This window comes from Hylaeus anthracinus, unplaced genomic scaffold (genome assembly GCF_026225885.1).
Source record: "Hylaeus anthracinus isolate JK02 unplaced genomic scaffold, UHH_iyHylAnth1.0_haploid 12001, whole genome shotgun sequence".
NCBI lineage: Eukaryota > Metazoa > Arthropoda > Insecta > Hymenoptera > Colletidae > Hylaeus > Hylaeus anthracinus.
Genome location: NW_026534348.1, coordinates 1,920,805 through 1,939,865, shown reverse-complemented (window position 1 = coordinate 1,939,865; position 19,061 = coordinate 1,920,805). Strand labels below are relative to the sequence as shown.

At 29.7% G+C, this 19,061-nt stretch overlaps 3 protein-coding genes across 6 annotated transcripts; 1 reads left to right on the top strand and 2 right to left on the bottom strand.

Moving 5' to 3' along the window:
• Positions 1-5,815: 5,815 nt before the first annotated feature.
• On the bottom strand, positions 5,816-12,131 carry LOC128890931 (ninein). The gene is made up of 12 exons (XM_054149946.1): positions 11,909-12,131; positions 10,609-11,034; positions 10,356-10,483; positions 10,067-10,266; positions 9,715-9,948; positions 9,205-9,625; positions 8,959-9,119; positions 8,819-8,877; positions 8,695-8,759; positions 7,017-8,607; positions 6,791-6,891; positions 5,816-6,653 (listed from the first exon to the last, which is right to left on the bottom strand). Exons 2-12 carry the CDS (start codon positions 10,988-10,990, stop codon positions 6,516-6,518), a joined length of 3,480 nt encoding a protein of 1,159 aa, XP_054005921.1. The 5' UTR covers positions 10,991-11,034; positions 11,909-12,131; the 3' UTR covers positions 5,816-6,515.
• A 341-nt stretch (positions 12,132-12,472) lies between these two features.
• On the top strand, positions 12,473-13,791 carry LOC128891418 (U6 snRNA-associated Sm-like protein LSm1). Of its 3 annotated transcripts, XM_054150878.1 has the most exons (5): positions 12,551-12,569; positions 12,724-12,830; positions 12,907-13,027; positions 13,337-13,521; positions 13,606-13,791. In XM_054150878.1, the coding sequence occupies exons 3-5, from the start codon at positions 12,982-12,984 to the stop codon at positions 13,777-13,779; spliced, it is 405 nt and encodes a 134-aa protein (XP_054006853.1). In that variant the 5' UTR covers positions 12,551-12,569; positions 12,724-12,830; positions 12,907-12,981; the 3' UTR covers positions 13,780-13,791. The 3 variants fall into 3 exon arrangements, with proteins under 3 accessions (XP_054006852.1, XP_054006854.1, XP_054006853.1); XM_054150877.1 differs by having other exon boundaries at positions 12,473-12,830; XM_054150879.1 differs by lacking the exon at positions 12,724-12,830 and having other exon boundaries at positions 12,488-12,569.
• An 871-nt stretch (positions 13,792-14,662) lies between these two features.
• Positions 14,663-19,058, bottom strand: LOC128891416 (uncharacterized). 2 transcript variants are annotated; one of them, XM_054150872.1, is made up of 8 exons: positions 18,903-19,036; positions 18,555-18,800; positions 18,273-18,442; positions 17,955-18,164; positions 17,479-17,855; positions 17,022-17,381; positions 16,123-16,917; positions 14,663-15,886 (listed from the first exon to the last, which is right to left on the bottom strand). In XM_054150872.1, exons 2-8 carry the CDS (start codon positions 18,677-18,679, stop codon positions 15,125-15,127), a joined length of 2,799 nt encoding a protein of 932 aa, XP_054006847.1. In that variant the 5' UTR covers positions 18,680-18,800; positions 18,903-19,036; the 3' UTR covers positions 14,663-15,124. The 2 variants fall into 2 exon arrangements, with proteins under 2 accessions (XP_054006847.1, XP_054006848.1); XM_054150873.1 differs by having other exon boundaries at positions 18,555-19,058.
• Between the last annotated feature and the right edge of the window lie 3 nt (positions 19,059-19,061).

Genomic DNA, 19,061 nt, shown 5'->3' with positions numbered 1-19,061 from the left:
TCTCTCTCTCTCTCTCTCTCTCTCTCTCTCTCTCTCTCTCTCTCTCTCTTTCGCGTATTATATTCGTTTGTACGTGATGTTATGACACTGGACACTCGAACGAAACGCATTCTATTCTCGAGCGAAGCTTACATAGACAATCCCGGCCGAAAAATAAGCTCTTTTCTTAGAACTTTGTTTCTCGAGCGTAGTCGAGTCTTTGACATTTGGAACTTGAATGGCCGTTACATAAAAAAATTAAAAAAAAAAAAAAAACAAAATGAACGCGAACAAGTACGAGAAAACACAAATGAGAGAAAACGAATTAAAGGCATGCACGTAGGTTTGAATGCGAGAATAGAAGGAAAGAAGATTAACTGTCGTTCTTAGTGTTTTATACAGTAGGCTCCTATATAACGTGGTTGATACGCTCGCGTTGAATGAAATCGTGTTACGCGAGAATTTTCTTCGCGTAACACGAATAAACGATATAGCGCGTTGTATGAAAATCGCAATTTATAAAAAAAAAAAATCTCGTCGCAATATCTTTAATGCGTTGCAGGGATTTTCATTATACTGGAGTTTACTATATATATATATATATATGTTATGTTTCAATGTACACTATGAATCGTATTAACGATATAATACCTATATATGATAATATAACAATAATATATATATATATGTATATGTACATGGAAGTATATATGTATATATTCATATATTATATATGAATGATATATCGTTAAATGGGCTGTGGTAGAAACCTTTATATACTTTATACACCAGACGAGTCGGATCTTCTTGTTTCGTTTGTCTTTCGAGAGAAATGAACGATCAATCGATAATAATTGAAACAACAGAAAAACACGGGGAAAAAATGAAAGAAAGAAACACGTATGGGAGAAAATATGGCATCATTTTACAAAGACGCTTCAGTCGTTTGAGTGCGTAGCCACTTGTCCTATATTCTGTCACACAACGATTACCTTGCACAAATTGTACCTAATTATACTTAATATAGTAGGATCCGTCTTAATGATTGTCAATAATGGTGTACCTACCGTACCCGTGGTCACGGGCGAATTACGATATTAGGCTAATAAGGCTATAAGGTGTAACTACGATTATTAGGTAATCCTACAATTTCGTGCCACTTGTCGTTCTCCAATGTTTACGTTATTCAAATGGATACATGTAACACACCTTTAAAGATGACGAAAGTATGTAATTGCCACCCTTTCTTTTTGTCGGAGGATTCCTTTTGTCGGAATACCGTTGCTATAAAAAGTTCTGGAGTTTCTTTTCTTTTCTTTTTTATTAAATGTGAACATAATCAGAGGCGCGAACTTGTGGGATGACCTAATAGATAGAGGTCCCAATCGCTAAAACTGTGTACTGTGGTGCATCTGCTTCGAAGAGTAACGCTTCGAGTTCGTTAACTAAAAGTGCGACGCAAGAACGTTACGTACGTTTTCGTATCTACTAGAGATATGCATACATATATCGCTGAATGTCAGTCGTTTCCGAGTTTTTCTTGGTTTCTCGCATTTTTCTTCCTTTCCTCTTTGACTCTCTACGTCGACGAATCCTTTTTGAACGGAACTTTTGAAACGTCTCTACAACATCGCAATATAACTATTTAACGCAATTTTGATATTTCGAAGCTTTTCTTTGGTACGTTGTTAGCGCGATAACGGTTCGATAATACTATAATCTGGCTTTAATTAATGTTAATGTCAATCGTAGTCGTGTTTGGTAAGATTTTACGAAGATCCTTTTTCTGATACTCCTAACTGTCGATGGGCTTCGGTGATCTCCCTGTTAGAATACATAGAAAGCATTATGGTTTCGTAAACGTTGATATAGATTCGAGCAGATCGCACGAATGATTGATCAGTATTTATTTCCACAGTCGTTTCTTTCCTTTCTATTTTTATCAGCTTTAAAAATCTGATTATTGAATCATTTATTTCTTGTTACTTCAACTGACCGCAATTGTCACGGCAGTGTTACACTTTCCGAGCGTATCTTTGAAGCAGCGTGCACGAATAATTGTTTATTTATATAAATGTCATAGCCTTAGTTTCGCTAGTTGAGAAGAAAGAACGAATGTTTAGAACCTTGCTCAATAAATAAAATATTAATTTCGATGTGACGAATTATGTACCGATATTAATTTAAGTTAGAGTCCCAAGGCAATATAAACGTCGACCATTCTCGCGAAACGAATCGAATGGACAACGACATACGCTACATCACGTGTGCATACGATTGCGTTCGGGATGAGTAAAACGGGATTTTTTCAATTATTTCTATAGAATTTCTATACGAGAAATCTTGTTCCCGGTACATTTCATTTTTGGGAACACCTTTCGCGTTGTCTCCAAACAAACTTGGAGAAGTTTGCATTGCGTTTGAAATTGTATTGCCCATTCGCGCCAATTACGGTTGATCGTCGCGCCATCTTTCGATAAAATACAGGGTGTCCCAAAAATGTTGCAAAACCTTGAAAGCGGTGGTTCGGGAGGTGATTTGAAACAACTTTTTCCTTAGCGAAATTGTTGTCCGAGGCTTCGTTGAGGAGATATTAACGGAAAACACTGACCAATCAGAGCGCGCGGATACCGTTGGAGCGGCCGCGGTAGCGTATGAGCGAAGCCACCTAGCGAGTAGCCTACACCCTACCGGCATACTTGCGCTCTGATTGGTCAGTGCTTTCCGTTAATATCTCCTTAACGAAGCCACCTCCCGAATCACATCTTTCAAGGTGTTGCAACATTTTTGGGACATCCTGTATAGTAAAATGTTTCCGCGTTCTACCAATGTTTTCGAACGAAAATTATTGCGCGAAGTTAAACACGCATAGGACCATGTTTTCGTAAAGGTAGAGATAAGATATCTTGAGCTTAATGTATTCTCTCGTGAAGCCGTGTATAAAACTCCTGTTTGTACCTTACTAGTTTACTATAACGCTATTATAGATTACATATAGAGGAATCGAAAGTGAAAGAGAGAAGAGGTCGAATAAATAAGGGAGAAAAAGAGAGCACGCATAAGGTAAAACAATAGAGATGTTAATTGTCCATTCGAAAATCACGTTAACGTTTCTTTTATTTTTCGCTACGATGCTAACAAAATATTAGTGTTACTTTCGTTTATAAAGAAATGTGTATAATTATTGTGTTTTTGCTTCGGAACGTTTCATAATTCCAATGAAATTGGTTTTATCGGATCCTAAACGTTTTCGCATCGTTCAGTGAAAGACTAAATATCAGCAAGGCTGGTTATTAGATTTCGATTAGTTTCATTTTTCTATGTTAGGCATGACAACGGTTTAGCAAATGTGTTTTACTGAAAGTGTCCTTCCTATGTAAATTTACTTGTTTGTCCTCATAAATTATAAATAAATGATATCTTTCGTGTTCACATACACCGCAGTTCCTTTATCCTGTTGCAGAATATAAAATGACATCGATAAGGTACGTAATGAATTTAATTTTATATTATACAATCTTTACAATTTTATAATTGAGAAAATGGTGTTCACTGATTCATAATAGTTGGTGGATGATTGTCATCACTTCCACGAAGGAGTATAAAAAAATAATCATCTTGACAGAAAATCCTAATTTTACAAGATATCAGTTCTAGTAAATTACATTTTTATTATAGTCACCTGACGTTTTGAATTCATAATAAATTTCGAAGTTGCAGTAGAAATAGATGTCGAGTTATTTTCTTATTCCAAATGAATGAATGCTTAATTATTTCTTTTATCTCGTGCAAATTATAATTACTTAAGAAAACGTATTGTACGAAAATTGTCCTCTTAATTCGGTTCAAAACATACTTTATAAAGTAACGTTATTCCATGTCAACCAAAACGCATTATCGATTTTGTAAAAATTAAGATGTATGTATGTTGTTTTTTTTTTAATGTATTCGGTTATGATATTTAAATATATTCAGTTTTCAAATTTTTAATTAATTTATTTTACAGTTTGAAATTAATGTTGAATTTTTGTTGGACAAATTATAATTATTGAACTAGCAATCGAGTTTTTTTTTAATTAATCTCTTTTGTTTTTTCTTGTCATTCAACGTTAAAAAGAAACAAAGGAATAGAATAAGGAAGGATAAAATTTACCCACAAAAGAAAAATTAAATGAGAAGTTTTAGGTATTAGTTATTGCAATATGTACAAAAAGTACATGTGTAAATAACTGTAAATGATGGATGATAGAGTTTTTTTTTTGTTTTTAATGTGTCTGGAATAATTATGAGAATCATGAGAATGTTTTACTAAAATTGTTGATCAAAATCGTGATCAAATTAAACGAATTTTGAATTAATTGATACATATTCATATCGAAAACGTAATATAATTATTAACAGAAAATAAGAATTGTAATGAACAATAACAATAATTTGGAAATGAAATAAATTTTTTAATTTAAGTTTCTTTTTATATTCTTTACTTATCAGTACATTTTGTACATTATTATGTACAGTGTAATTACAATAGAAAATGCACTTGTTTAATAAACATAATCAGTTACAACCCTTAAATAACTTAAACTCTTAATATGTATCATCTTCATTCTCTGATTTACTTAGAATATTACGATAATTTATTTTATTATTGCCGTTTAACAATTTCATTATGAAAACTATAGAATGTTCGAAGACAAGATGATTTATAAGTGATAATGTATAGAAGAATATTCGATATATATATAAAATAAGAGAGTCGCAAAGATTTTGTTGGAATCTTAATAAGCGTTAAGGCAAACGTGAAAGAACTTAGTTCGATGCAACATGGAAATATGCAAATACTTATATAAATATCATGTACAAAATGTTCTATATGGCAGCGATATGATTGAAATCAAATTAGTCTTATTTCGACTAACTACTATACACAGTAAATAAATTATGTATGCATAGTATATACACATACTACATATTCAACATAGTTAAAGTTACATATTACTGTGTATTATATAATCCTACGTATATACTTTGTTGAACATTTGATATCCAATGATTTGCATACATAATTTGATGTATTAACTATCGTATTGTAAAACGTGATGTAATTTAAAAACTAAATACTCTAAAGTAACACTCTTAATCTTGATTACCAATATGATATTGGATATTTCCAAAATGTTATAATTATAAATAAATAAATGAGTTTAAATAAATGATTTGCGAATGTAAATGATCAAATTTACAGTGTATAATTTTTATATTGTTATCTCTTTTTAATCATTGCTGTTTTTTTTCATATTACGTTATATTTAAATAAATAAACACGTTCCATTATGGTTGAAAAATCAGGATTACAATCCACATTTCTTCTTAACCTTCTGATCTCTAATCATTGGTGTGAATGCTAACAGATACTTACATCTACGATGCGTGTAAAATTACATTTATTCCATGTAAATGTTTCATTCTCAATGTAAATGATACACACCACTATGCAACGAAATAATTTGTTTCGATTTCACAGTAACAATTGAAATAAATTATATACCGATGAAACAATCACTTATTCATCACTCATAACAAGCATAATTATCAGCGTCATATTATACGCAATACTTCTATCTTTGGCATTTACACTAAAAAAATCTAAACAAATAGGTATAAAGTATCTGCATCATACATGATAACTTAAGAAATAGATGCTAACAAATTATGAGTTCACATATTTTTCCGCTTGATTTAGTAATTAAACTGTGTTTTCTTTATTCCTTCTATTGTTTTCTTAAATTATGTATCTAAGGATGTAGATTCATTGGATAATGAAGTATAAAGTAAACATTGTAATTACAACTTACGAATAATGCAACAGGTTATAAACTTTTATCAATGACCATTAATATTATAAAGCAATTCATTAATAAACGCACCAGATTTTTAAATTCAATTTAAATTTTAAAAATTTGGATTTGTAGATAAATAATGCCAGTCTTGAGCATAAACAGTAATCTTTGATTTTTTAAATTCAATTAATAAAGATCAAGAGAATGCAACATTTTTTGCTTGTGGTATTTCACATAATACTACAACAATTTATACCATATTTTATAGTAATATAATTAAATGGTTTTTTACATTCATATAAACATCACGAAATCCAACAAAATATTTGTTTAATTCTTTCAATGTTATTATATATGCATGTGCGCAAACATAAAACATGAAGCAAAAATAATGTATACCTATATACTTCATATATATTAACTATTTTCAAGTTTTAAAACTATTCTATGATGTAATGTCAATTCAACATTAGTAATCAGTACTGAAAGGACTAAAATTATAAATCTCGTATATTATTAATGATTCCTTTAAAGACATTCTAAACGAAAAAATAGTACGCATTGCAACTGATAATTTAGATAGGACCACAGTGATTCCTGAATGCCACTTTAACGTTAAAACATTATTAACGTTGTTACTAATATTTTATTAATAGGGCTTTGTTTTCTATGTATGACTAATAATTGTTTGCAATATCATATTGAAGTAGATTCAGCATTCAGTCCAGTTAACATGTAATAATGCTGTTGTAAACGTTTCAGATCGGTTGATAAACATGCATTTTCTATGTACAAATCTTTTACTAACATGTCAGTATGTGCCAATTGTTCAGCCTGTGAAAAATAGTATGAAAATATATAACTAAATTAAAAATTCTAATGTATTTCATGCAATATTATAATCACAATATTAATTACGAATTATAATCGGAAATTTCAATAATTATAATACTGTATACAAAATCATGTACCTGTTCTGCGATTGTTTGAAATTCTATTTGAAGTCTTTCCTGTGTGTTACGAAGGAGATACTGTAATTCTGAAACTTCTAATTGATGTTGAGACATAATATCTAGAACAATATCATTACTTCAGTAATATTTAAATCATAGTATATGGTTCAAGTGTATAATTTGATATACAAAACATAATGATCATAAACACAAAATGCTTTGAACGATGATATAACAAACTCACGTTGTAGCACGCATTCAACTTGGTATTGTTGTTGCTTAAAACATTCTTGCAATTGATGCTTTTTACGCTCCTGCGCCTCAAGTTTTAAACTTAGATTGTGTAGTATATTTACATTTACACAACATACTTGTTGCTGCGCACTATTTTGTACACACTGACAATTTGCAGTTTTTAAATTTTGTAATTTTAATCTATCTTGTACTAAGTCGTACTCTATGTCATGTATACTTTCACTTTTTTTTGAATGTCCAACTTCTGTTGCTTTCCAATGGGATTCTGGCTTTTCAATTTTATATGTACTATTTACATCTTTGAGAGAATATTGTGTATGCATTTGGTGTAGATTACTAATGCCCACGTTTTCCTTTGCTACACGCGGAATTGCATCACTACATAAGGCTGAAGATTCTAAAATTCGATTGAATTTAAATTCCTCAGGCAGTTTGCGAATATTATCATTACATTGGGTAAACATGGAAGCAGTTTCGCTGGATGGTTCAATATTAAATGAGTTATTAGGAACATAATTTGATCGCATTGATAAAGGCGAAAATATAGATTCATCTGTAACTTGAATTGATATATCAGTCATTGTTGGTCGCTTCAAGGATTTTATAGTTTCATGTAAATTTTGTATTTCCTTATTTTTCTGAGAAATTTCTTCTTCCATTTGTGTCTTCCATTTTTCGAATTCTTCTTCAAGATCTAAATACTGTTGTTCTAAATTAAGCTTTTCTTCTATTGGAGACAAACGTCCACTGCTTTTTACTTTATCTACGGGGCTAATTAATTCTTCGTATTCCTCCATTTTAGCTATAAGTTCTGAAAACTTTTCGTCGCTAATTTTTTGTTCTTGTTCAAAAAGTTGCCTTTCTTCTTCTAATTTAGCTGCCCAATAGTCTTCACATTCTTCATATTCTACTTTCAATAACTCAAGACTTCTTTCTAGTTCTACACATTGTTCAATTAATTGTTTTTTCTCAGCTGCATGTGCTGTTTGAAGATCTTGTATTTTTAAATTCAATAAATTTACATCTTCAACTGACTCATTTTTTATTAAGCTTACTTCATTAGTTATCTTTGCATGATTAAGTGGAGTATCTTTTTCCTTATTTGATTTTGACTGATCTAAAATTATATGTTCTTCTTTTCGAGGTGGATAATCTCTAAGACTTGGAACTTTGTTTTGTAATGGACTTTTCGTATCTTGATTATTAAAGTTATCATCAACATCACAATTATTTTCATTATTATTGCATACAGTACCTCGTTTAATAAAAAGAGAATTTTTATATTTCGACACTACAAAGTCTCTTAACGATTCACTTGTTCGTTCTTCACACTCTGTTTCCATTTCAGATGCAATATTTTTAATAGAATCTGCGTCTTTGAAAATTTGTGCATTCGAATTTGATTGTAACCTTACGATTATTCCTGAGATTGCATCTCTAAGTACACGGTCTTCTAAAGTGCACGTATTACTATTTGCTAAAATATTTTTTAATTGTTTTATAACCAAATTTTTATCGTATTTTGAATCTATTTTCCTGCAATTCTTCGCACTTTCTTCTTCGTTGGAATTACAAGGCATCTACATAAATAGCAAACAAATTTTATATATTAAAAATGTATTTTACGTTATTAGATTGAATATTGTAAATTATTAAAGACAACTTACAGACACGGAATGTTTCAAAAGTACATCTAAATCATCTTCTTCATCCGCTATAAATGCTCCTTTATCTAGAGAAACATTTTGCATATTAACCTCTCATAAATAAAATATATAATATTCTTATTACCTTCAGCCTCATCTGACTGGATATTCCTTGCTGTATGATCACCTGATACATGATTTTGTCTACAATAACAAAATGACGAAATTAATAGATTTCTAGAAAATCAAATACATTTCATGAAATACTAGTATTTCATACGTTACCGTATATCTTTAATATGACTATAACGTTGTTTCAAAGTTTCTAATTCTGCAGTAAGTTCATCATTCTGGTCTCGTAAAAGAACAGATTCTGATTGTATTTGTTTAATACGATCAACTAAATATATAACTTCTTGTTGATGCTTTACTTCTGTATTTTGTGACTATTTAGAAAAGTAATAAATATTATTATAAATGCAAGAACTTCATATGTATACATATTTTGATGACCAAGACATTTAAAAATACCTCATCGTGTTCTACTCCCAACATTTTCACTTGGATTAGTAACTCACTATTTGATTGTTTGAGTTTTTCAATTTGACTACGAAGATTCTCATTTTCAGTTTCTAACATTTGATTTTCTTGTAACGTATTTACAAACTTATGTCTAATTTCATGATTCTCTTTCTGTAATGTTTGTATTTGATCATCCTTCGATTTTAAGGCACTAGCATTCGTTTCTCGTTCCGAACTAAGTTGATTTGAAAGATCTAGTAAAGTTTCTGAGTAACGTTGTTCAAGTTGTTTTCGCAAGTTTAGCAAAACCTCTTCTTGACGATTATGTTGTTCATCAATTTCTTGAGCAAGAGTATTTGCTCGCTCGTTGGCTTCTACAATATCAATGCGTAACTTTTCTTTCTCGCCATTTATATTCTCAAGCATAATGCTAAAAATAAAAAAAATGTATTATTAGATACTTACATTTTTTTTTTTTTATTTAAAATACTCTCGTTTAGAAAATTCAGTAATATGTACTTTAGACTATGCAGTTCTTCTTGGTATAGTATCAAAACATCTCGTAACAACATAATATGCGACCAAATCGTAGAATGATCTAGCGAGTCATTAAAATTCTTCAATTCTTCGCATAGAGTAGTTGTTAAATCAGCTAGACAAATTTCAGACGTTTTGAGACTGCCATCCGTTAGCAAAGATGTACTTATACCAGAAAGCTTCCATGTATCCAAAAAGGTATTACTCCGTGCAAAACTGTTATTTGATAAATACAAAATAAATGTATGTATAATATTCATGAAGCAAGATTAAATACTTAAAAGCAAAATATTCTTCAAATACCATAATAAATATAGCAATCATGACATGGTACCTAGTTTTACGAGGTGGGTGCATATCAAAGTTACGTTTCCTAAAATCCACTTTAGTTAATTCTTTCACAGATTCATCATTCTTATCTAATGTTAATTGTTCTTCCACAGTTTTCTTGTTCTGAAATATTATAAGAAATTCATCCAAACTAATTAATCCATCACAATTTTGGTCAAGCTTTTCAAAGATGCATTGTGTGATCTGTATAGAAGTAATAAACAAATAAAAATATAAAAGATTCTTTCCGATATTCTTTTCAATAGACAACAAAATTATAATAATCTAATTACTTGTTTTGGAAGAGTTGGGATTCCTAAACAATTAGTTATAAAATACATTGTTCCAGAATCTACATCTTTTAAGTAATTATTTATTTTTTCCCACAGACATTTTAATCTGCTTTCATCTAATGTCTCACCTGAAAGTTAATATTTACTTTTAAAAACATTTGATGAAATAAAATATAAAACAGTTTCCATGTAAAAATTAAACAAAAATTATTAGTTTTCCCAATTCTTAAACAATGCAAAATATCATAATCACCTGTTTTTATGTTAAGAATGTCTACACGAGTATTGGAATTACTAGATATTAGCGAACTACATATTTTATTATCTGTGATGCACGAATTTATGTCGCTTTTTGACTGTGATAAGACATCTTTATCTGCACGAGTAGCTAATTCCTGTGTTTTGGTTAATAAAGTTAATAAAGCTGTCCTAAATTCTTGAAATGATATAGATTGCTTTTCTTGCTTATATTGCCAAATATAAGATTTTAATTCTTCACTCTGTTCTGTAAGATGTAATTTATGGCATAAATTCAACCAGTTATCCTCTTGTAATTCAGTTTCTCCTTTTGTTAAGCAACTTTGAAACACAGCATAAAGCTTTTGCTCATAAAGATCATTGTTGTGTTCATCCATGGCATACTTTCATTGTTTTTATTATGTTATAAATGATAATAGATCTACAAAAACAATTATATTACTTTTCTTAGATGTGCTAACATAAAAATTAAATGAAATAACATTCATGAGGTTTAAACATTATAATTTTACTTAACCTCTTGCTATCCAAGGTCAGGATATTTTTTTTAGAAATATTCCAACTTTGGACTGTAAAGGATTACGTTTGAATATAAGTATGATAAATAATATTCAATGTTATACAATTCAAACTTTGTTAAAAATTAAGAAATTAGACAAAAATTGTTTCAAATATACTTTTATTTATTACTATTAATACAATTAATATAATTTAATAAATCTATACGAAAACACAACTACAAGCATGGAAACTATATATTAAAATGTAGTACAAAATTCTTTTCTGTTCGATATATTTTGTGAATTTATCAGAATTACGATTAACAAAAAGTATATTTTAAATTCGTAACTAAAAATTTCGTAGATTATGTAAATTTGAATAATTGATTTCAATGAATTTTGCATACACAACAGGAAAATAGAAAATCTTTGAAATGATTAAAATTTATTTGACTCGATGTTAAAATACATTAACCTAAAAAAATATGTCTCGGGATTACCAATTTGCAATATAAAGCAAGTTAACGACACAAACATGTACACGTTAATAATCTATAGAACAAATTAGCTATACCTTTAAATGGAAACTGGTACAATTTGTTTATGCTATTTTTAGATTGCGTAACAAATATGTTACAAAATAAATTATAGCTATAGTAAAATAATTAAGACTTGTACAAAATTAAATATATTTATTCTAATTCAAATAAAAAAGCAATAAACTTTGGTCAACAAAATTCGTAATAATAATTTCGCCTTACACGAAAAATTAAATATAAAATAATTATAACCTACCATTAAATTATAAAGTTCGCCTCTCGACACACGTATTATGCATCTAGATATGTATGTATATACATATCACAATGCTATGCCGACGTAGGAACAAATACATCACATTAAACACTGTACAAGCTTATATAGTTTCACGGTTTGACGGTTAAATACGATTCGTTTGGTTTTTCAGAAAGTTTCGACGTCTACTCGTGTCGCACAATTATAAAAAAAAATAAACATGGTTTAAATCTATTAAATCGCAATGAGAAACGGCAGGTGGCGTATATTGCGTGCATGTTGCTCACTAAACTATAGTAACATCATGAAGATTGTATAAGAAGATCCAACTCCCTATGAAAGTTACTAGAAAACTGTGATCAAAATCCACCACTCGCGGCGCAAGTGGTAGAAATGATTTTGATAACAGTTTTCTAGTAACTTTCTTAGGGAGTTGGATCTCCTTATACAGTCTTCATGGTTTTCCCCTACAAAAGAATCTCCGCTCTGCCATCTAGGGGTGGTTGTGGAAATTAATTTATCCCTAGCATAGATCACGAAATGCAACACTTCCAGTCCAATGCTGGCGTGCAGAATGTGTCCAGTGTTGTTCAGTATTACTATCCAATATCCATACATTGTTTGTGTATTTCTGAAATTCACTTACTTTTGATTTATTTGTGTATGTATTTTATCTTCCATGAAAGATTAATAATATTGCGATATTGTTAAGAAATAAACGATACAAAAAATAGAATTAAGTTGCAATACATCCATTATTCACTTTACAATTCTTAAAGTTAATACCAGATTTTACCTAACCAAAAAAACTTCAGGAACAATTTGTCGGTCCATGTGAATTTCGTATATAGAAAATGTGGAAATGATAAAATTTATAAATTTACAACTTTAATTTTATATATCAAACCTGTAACCTGAGCCGGTAATACTAAATTGAAATAGTTTGAGAGATCGTTGAGGAATGAGTGAGATGATTTTATCTTTAAATTTTACTACAGGTTAAATTAGTGTATACAATTTTTATTTCTTTTAATCTGGAAGTTACTTCGATAAGAAGTGAAAGAAATAGCAAAATGAACATTTTGCCAGGGACAGCGTCTCTTCTTGAAGAACTTGATAGTACGTATTTATATCAGAATTGTATCATTTTATAGGTTATGCCGGTACGTTTTGTCTTTTCAATCTGTCTATTAGTAATATCAACTTGTATATCTATAAGAAGCGTTAAGCATAAAAACATGAGACATTAAAAACACAATTTTTATCTTTAGACGAATATTTTACTATTTAAGTTTTATATGCAGGTTTCTATATATTTTTTTAAGCATTCATAATCAAATTAGCTTTTAATAAAGTGTATTTACTTTATGCATTGTTATAACATTTACTTCCTTTATTATAAATCTTTCACATGGCATTTTGATTTAGAGAAATTTATGGTTTTACTAAGAGATGGTAGAACATTAATTGGATATCTTAGAAGTGTTGATCAGTTTGCTAATATAGTACTTCATCGTACAATTGAAAGAATTCATGTTGGCAAGGAGTATGGAGACATCCCAAGAGGAATTTTTATTGTGAGAGGAGAAAATGTAGTGCTTCTAGGAGAAATAGTAATGCCATTATTTATATGATTACATGATATTTTAGAAGAGATTATATTACATTTATATTGGATGAATTAAATTTTATTATAGGACAGAGAAAAAGAAAGAGGTTTACCATTAACTGAAGTGTCTGTAGATGATATTTTAGATGCTCAAAGACGTGAACAAGAATTAAAACAGGATCGGAGGCGATTGGTAAATAAAGCTTTAAAGGAACGACATCTATCGCACATTCCAGATATGGGTAATGATGATGTGTTTTGACTTACATCTACATCATTAACTACTACCACTTTATCATCCATATCTTCACATACATGATTTTGAAAGCTACCAGTTTCTTTTTGACGATATGTAGTATGACAACCTGTAAAGTATAAGTATATTGTACTACTGTAAAGATAGTAATTATTTCTAATATTGTTTAATTTTCTTACAAAATCGTTATAGTACAATTCGAATTAATGCATATAGCACTAAAATGAACTATTGGTAACATCAGTAACAACAATTTCAACACTTTTAGTCTTATTATATCAATCCTGTATCTAGTGTGGCGAATATTCGCACTATAAATGTATCATATTTTTCGGAACTATCTAATTTTTCTTCTATATGAAAGTATTGATATTTAAATAGAAATTTATTGTAATACATGTATAGTCTTTTTATCATACATATTGAACCTGTAAGTAAAACATGTTAATTATATTTACAAATTATTAACAATTGTATATTTTTTTATGATCAGTTTTACATACCTGTCTTTTCTGTCGCAGTCAGTTGAATGCAAACGACATAAAATAAAATAAAATAATATTCCACACGGGTGAAATCGGGGGGTGCAGTTAGTAAATTATGTTGTAAAAGTATACATATGAAATTTCTTTCTGAATTTCGTACATCACTATCTTCGAGATATGTTACTTTATTATATTAATAAAATACATTTGTAGAATAATTATGTTTTCCTATTCATTATTCATAACAAATTTTGGATTTAGTTTGATTTTTCTCAATGTTAATTCAAAATTGGATAACTAAATTTTATTTATGTGTATGACATACTCTTCAAAAATATAAATAAGTATAGTAGTTATTAATAAGTAACAAGTAAAATAAAATTAATGTATAGACAATCTGTACATATTGTTGTGCAAAAAAATTTATTTATAGATTGCTAATTTAACAAAAAACATGCCTCGTAAACTTTTTGGCAGTATATAAAATAAATGTGTTATACTTTAAACTTTAGTACAAAACTGTTCACAATGTAAATATTACAAATTCGTATATATCACATAATGATACACTACTTTTTATTATGAACGTATAAAAATTAAACAGAATTCGAAGAAACACACAAATGTACACAATAGAATTATATCCTACACTTTTCACTTTCTACTAACATTGATGAACAAACCTATCGACTTTGTAGGTTTTTATGATATTGTTAATTCTTGTCAATTTTGTTTTTCTAAAATAACATCCTTAAAATAAAAGAAAGATATAATTGCATAATTAAAGAAACGTTAACGTATCATGAACACTATAGTGTTGAAATACGTTGATATTGATTTATATTTTAAGTATATCACTTTAAATCTCAAAATGATGTCTCTTGAAATGTATCTTTTACTTTCACTGAATTTAACGTTGATTCGCTCAATTGTTTATGCTTAAAGCCTTGTCCTCGTATACTTTTTAATGTCCTGCTTTCCTTTACTGATCTTTTGGAATCATTACGCTGTAAACTAGTTGCTCGTTTTCTTGGTGAACTTACAGTTTCATCCTTTTTTTCTAAGGAATTGTTTGCGCTATTAGTGCTACCAGAAACAATACCAGAAGTATCAGATTCTGGATTATTACCATTTAAACAGCATAATAAACTATCAGAAAGGCGATCTTCGTTTAAGATGTTTAAGTCAGACTCTGATTGTTCAAAATCTCCTGTTCGTGATGAAAAACTGAGGTCAACAGGACTAGCAGTTAAAACACTTCTAGATAACAAATATTCTCTAAATGTGCTCGTTATGGACATAGTACTTTGTTGAGTAACTGCACAACAGTCATCTGCAACGGATGTGAGAAACTTCCGTTTTTCTCCTACATCACTGACTAAGTTTTCTTTCTCTTCTAAATCAATACTCTCCCCATAAATGATTTCGCTGTTTGTACTGTTAGGTCTTTGGGATTCTTCTAGAATTGAAGCATAGTTAATGGGTCCAATTATATCTAGATTTGAAGTACGTATATTGTTAGATACATTATGTTGACTCCAGCTATTATTAACACTAGCAAGATTACAAAGGTTTGAACCCGAAACCATCATTACTGGTTTTCTAGATCGTGGTGTCATCATTGTTTCCTGCAATTAATGTGAAAAATGATTCTACTTTGTCAAATATTATTTACTATAAATGTAAAGTTAATCTTTAATTAACAGTTGAAAAGTCCACTTGGATAAAATGTATATTTATTTTGGTTATCATTATGTTTTGGATAGATTAAATAATATACCATTTGCGATATAACAAAAATAAATAATTGCTTTTTAATTATGTACAAAAAAAAGTAATATTAAAAACAGTAGTAAATACATACCTGCATTGCTTTTGTCATCTTAGTTGCACTTTGGGTAATTGGACTCATGCTCTTATCATTGTTAGTAATAGGAGTTAACATATAATCGTTAGTAACTAAGCTTTTGCGCAATAAATTTGATGGCGTTGACGTATGGGCGACATATACATTCCAAAGTCTATTCTTCACAATAGGAGATAAGTGAACACATGCGCTATCAGTGTGTAGATCCATTTTTGAATGTTCCAATAACTTCTTGTTGCTTTCAAAACACTTAGAAGAGGAAGCCATGTCTACATTAGTTACTTTCGACATTGATAATGTAGGTTCTGAATTTTGTCTGACTAATTCATTTTCTCTAGTTTCATTTAAAGTACTTTGAGAAGAATACATATCAGGTGGTTCGCTAAGCTGTCTAGATAGTCTGATAATATTAGCTGCAGTATCATTGTCACGTCTTAAGTCGTCAATATTAAAATGTTCTTCTTGCAAGGATATGCTTCCTTCACCTGTCTTTGAACACGTAGAATCATTTGTATATGAAGCATTTTCAAATCTTTTGATAGAGTTGTTTACACTCCATTCATTATATTTTTCGTTCATTTCTTCCTCTTTTATATTTACAAATCTCATGAACATAGCCTTTCTCTTGTCTTTGTAATTCCTCAGTATAGGAGTATTAAGGCTACCAGTACTATTACTAATATGTTTAGTATGAAGGAAACTGTCATTATTTGTATCGCAATTTTCTATACTAAGTTCATCATCTGATTTACTGAACAGTACTTTTGTTTGAAGTAATGATTGTTCAAGATTCTGTATGATAATACATGCAAACAAAATACGTTAATTTTGAAATAATCATGCAGTTAAATACTTAATTTATATTTAATCCAGTAAATATTCTGTATACACCTTACCGATGATAATATATTTTCTTCGCTACTTGATCTAGTGATATTGCAACCTATATTAAGATCAAGAAATTTCTTATGCCCCAAGATCTTCTTTTGAAATATATGCTTCTTTATTGAATCTCCAAGACTTTTAGTTCGACAATTTTTAACTTGTCTTGGTGTGCCTTGACCATTTTCTTTGTTAAATTGTTTTACAAGCCTGCGCTTTTTAGCTGATTCTGGCATAGCTTGTATGTGAGCATAAAGTTGAGCTAAAGCTGCTTGAGTATCTTGAGTAGAATTTGCTTTTGCTGTTAATTTATGGTCAACGAAACTAAATACAGTATGTGCTGTACCTGTTGCATCCGGTATAGATTCATTTAACTGAAATAGTAGATAATTCAATTAATTATAGCAATTACTTAGAATACTAGTTGTACTTAACTTAAATAAATTTAATTTATGAAACAAAATGACTTACATCAATATTCTTAGGACTCAGCAATTTTCTTTCCTGTTCTACCCAATATGCTCTGATGTCTGTAGCTAATTTTGGTGGAATTTCAAATAATTCAATCCCTTTTCTAATCATAAAAGCAACTAAACATGATAAATTTTGAGAATTGATATGTAAAGCTTCTGGTGACAATTTTCTTGGACACATCAAATGTGGAGTGAAAAGCGTAGCAAGTGTATCACAATTCATTTTATTTTTATATTCAAAACTAGCTGTTTTGTTAAGAAGTGTTAGCACATATTTAAGTAAAATTCTGTTCATAGATGGTAAAAGTAATAAAAGCAATTGCAGAGCTCTTAATAATTTTGCATCGTTGCCATTTACATCAGTACTGCACAATTCTAAAATTACAAAAGGTTTAATGAAAGGTGCATAGAAAAACATAATTGAAACTCAAGTATGGAGAGATGTATAATTGCACAATTTTGTGAATATTTTACCAGCAATTTGGCAATGTGCAGGATAATGCAAATCTGACAATAATGGTTCTGGCAGTTCTGCCAAAAATCCCTTTAATACTGATGCACAGTCATGAACACTATATCGTCCATCATGAAGGTCTAAGGGAATGCCTTGGTACATTGTAATTTTCAAATCTTGTTGTCTTGTCAATTTACCAGTACGTCTAAATATACCTTCTTGAACAATGTCTTTAAAATGATTAAAAACAAAGAATAAAGATAAGAAGAAATTATTTAAAAGTACTATATATTTAATAATGTCATAAGTTCCAATGAACTATTTATTTCTATACTTACTTTGTTCCTTGGACAAATATTCTATCAATTGTTTCACTTGATTAATTCCATCCTCTGTCAAACTAGCACCTTCTATACCTTTTTGTAAATTAATTGTTGATTTAGGTTTCTTTGTAAAGCTCAAGAGACCCCATTTCTTCAATTTTGCTTTTTCATTGAAACAGTCGTTGCTATACAATTTACCAAACGATTTTATGATTTAAAAGCTTAGTTTCATAAAAATTTTATCAAATTACAAAATAATGTTACAAATAAAATTTTTAGCAACAATAATCAACTTACTCTTCGGTATTGAGATCCAATTCGAAAGACAAATGCATTTTGACGAGGGTGTGGAACTGTTCCGGATTGACTTTTCTCATTCTAAAAGCCAATTTACCATCCACATTATCGTTAAAATCTTCCATTGTTAATACCACGATAACGACAATTTAAACACGTTCTGACATCTTTGAATCTTGCACACACACTCGTTACAGTTTCGTTAACGACGGTTACTATCCTTTTATCTGATCGAACTCTTTTTCGCTGTAACCGCCACATTCATATAATCGTGCATACAAAACATCTTTTATAAAATAATTTAAACAATTGGGTTACGTATGTACAGGGCAAATTACATGACAATACCATTCTCATTCATTCGTATCTGATTGAAGCTCTGTGAGTTTTTGTTCCATTTGGCTCCAAGAATGTCAAGGCAGTTCCCTATGAAAGCCGCTAACGCGCTCTTGCCTGTGGTTATGTAATGTGAAGAACTTCAACCCAGGGATGATATTATAGGATTCC

Bases quoted from the DNA above. Each gene is read 5' to 3' on its own strand.
- LOC128890931 (XM_054149946.1), bottom strand. From the start codon at position 10,990: ATGGATGAACACAACAATGATCTTTATGAGCAAAAGCTTTATGCTGTG. The intron at 9,120-9,204 runs GTATTTTTAAAT...TTTTCTAAATAG, and splicing joins TGGGAGTAGAACACGATGAG to TCACAAAATACAGAAGTAAA. The intron at 6,892-7,016 runs GTGAGTTTGTTA...ATATTGTTCTAG, and splicing joins AGTTGAATGCGTGCTACAAC to ATATTATGTCTCAACATCAA.
- LOC128891416 (XM_054150873.1), bottom strand. From the start codon at position 18,679: ATGGAAGATTTTAACGATAATGTGGATGGTAAATTGGCTTTTAGAATG. The intron at 17,856-17,954 runs GTAAAATATTCA...TTGTAATTTTAG, and splicing joins TGCACATTGCCAAATTGCTG to AATTGTGCAGTACTGATGTA. The intron at 17,382-17,478 runs GTAAGTCATTTT...CTACTATTTCAG, and splicing joins TGAGTCCTAAGAATATTGAT to TTAAATGAATCTATACCGGA.
- LOC128891418 (XM_054150877.1), top strand. From the start codon at position 12,982: ATGAACATTTTGCCAGGGACAGCGTCTCTTCTTGAAGAACTTGATA. The intron at 13,028-13,336 runs GTACGTATTTAT...ATTTTGATTTAG, and splicing joins TCTTCTTGAAGAACTTGATA to AGAAATTTATGGTTTTACTA. The intron at 13,522-13,605 runs GTAATGCCATTA...ATTTTATTATAG, and splicing joins TAGTGCTTCTAGGAGAAATA to GACAGAGAAAAAGAAAGAGG.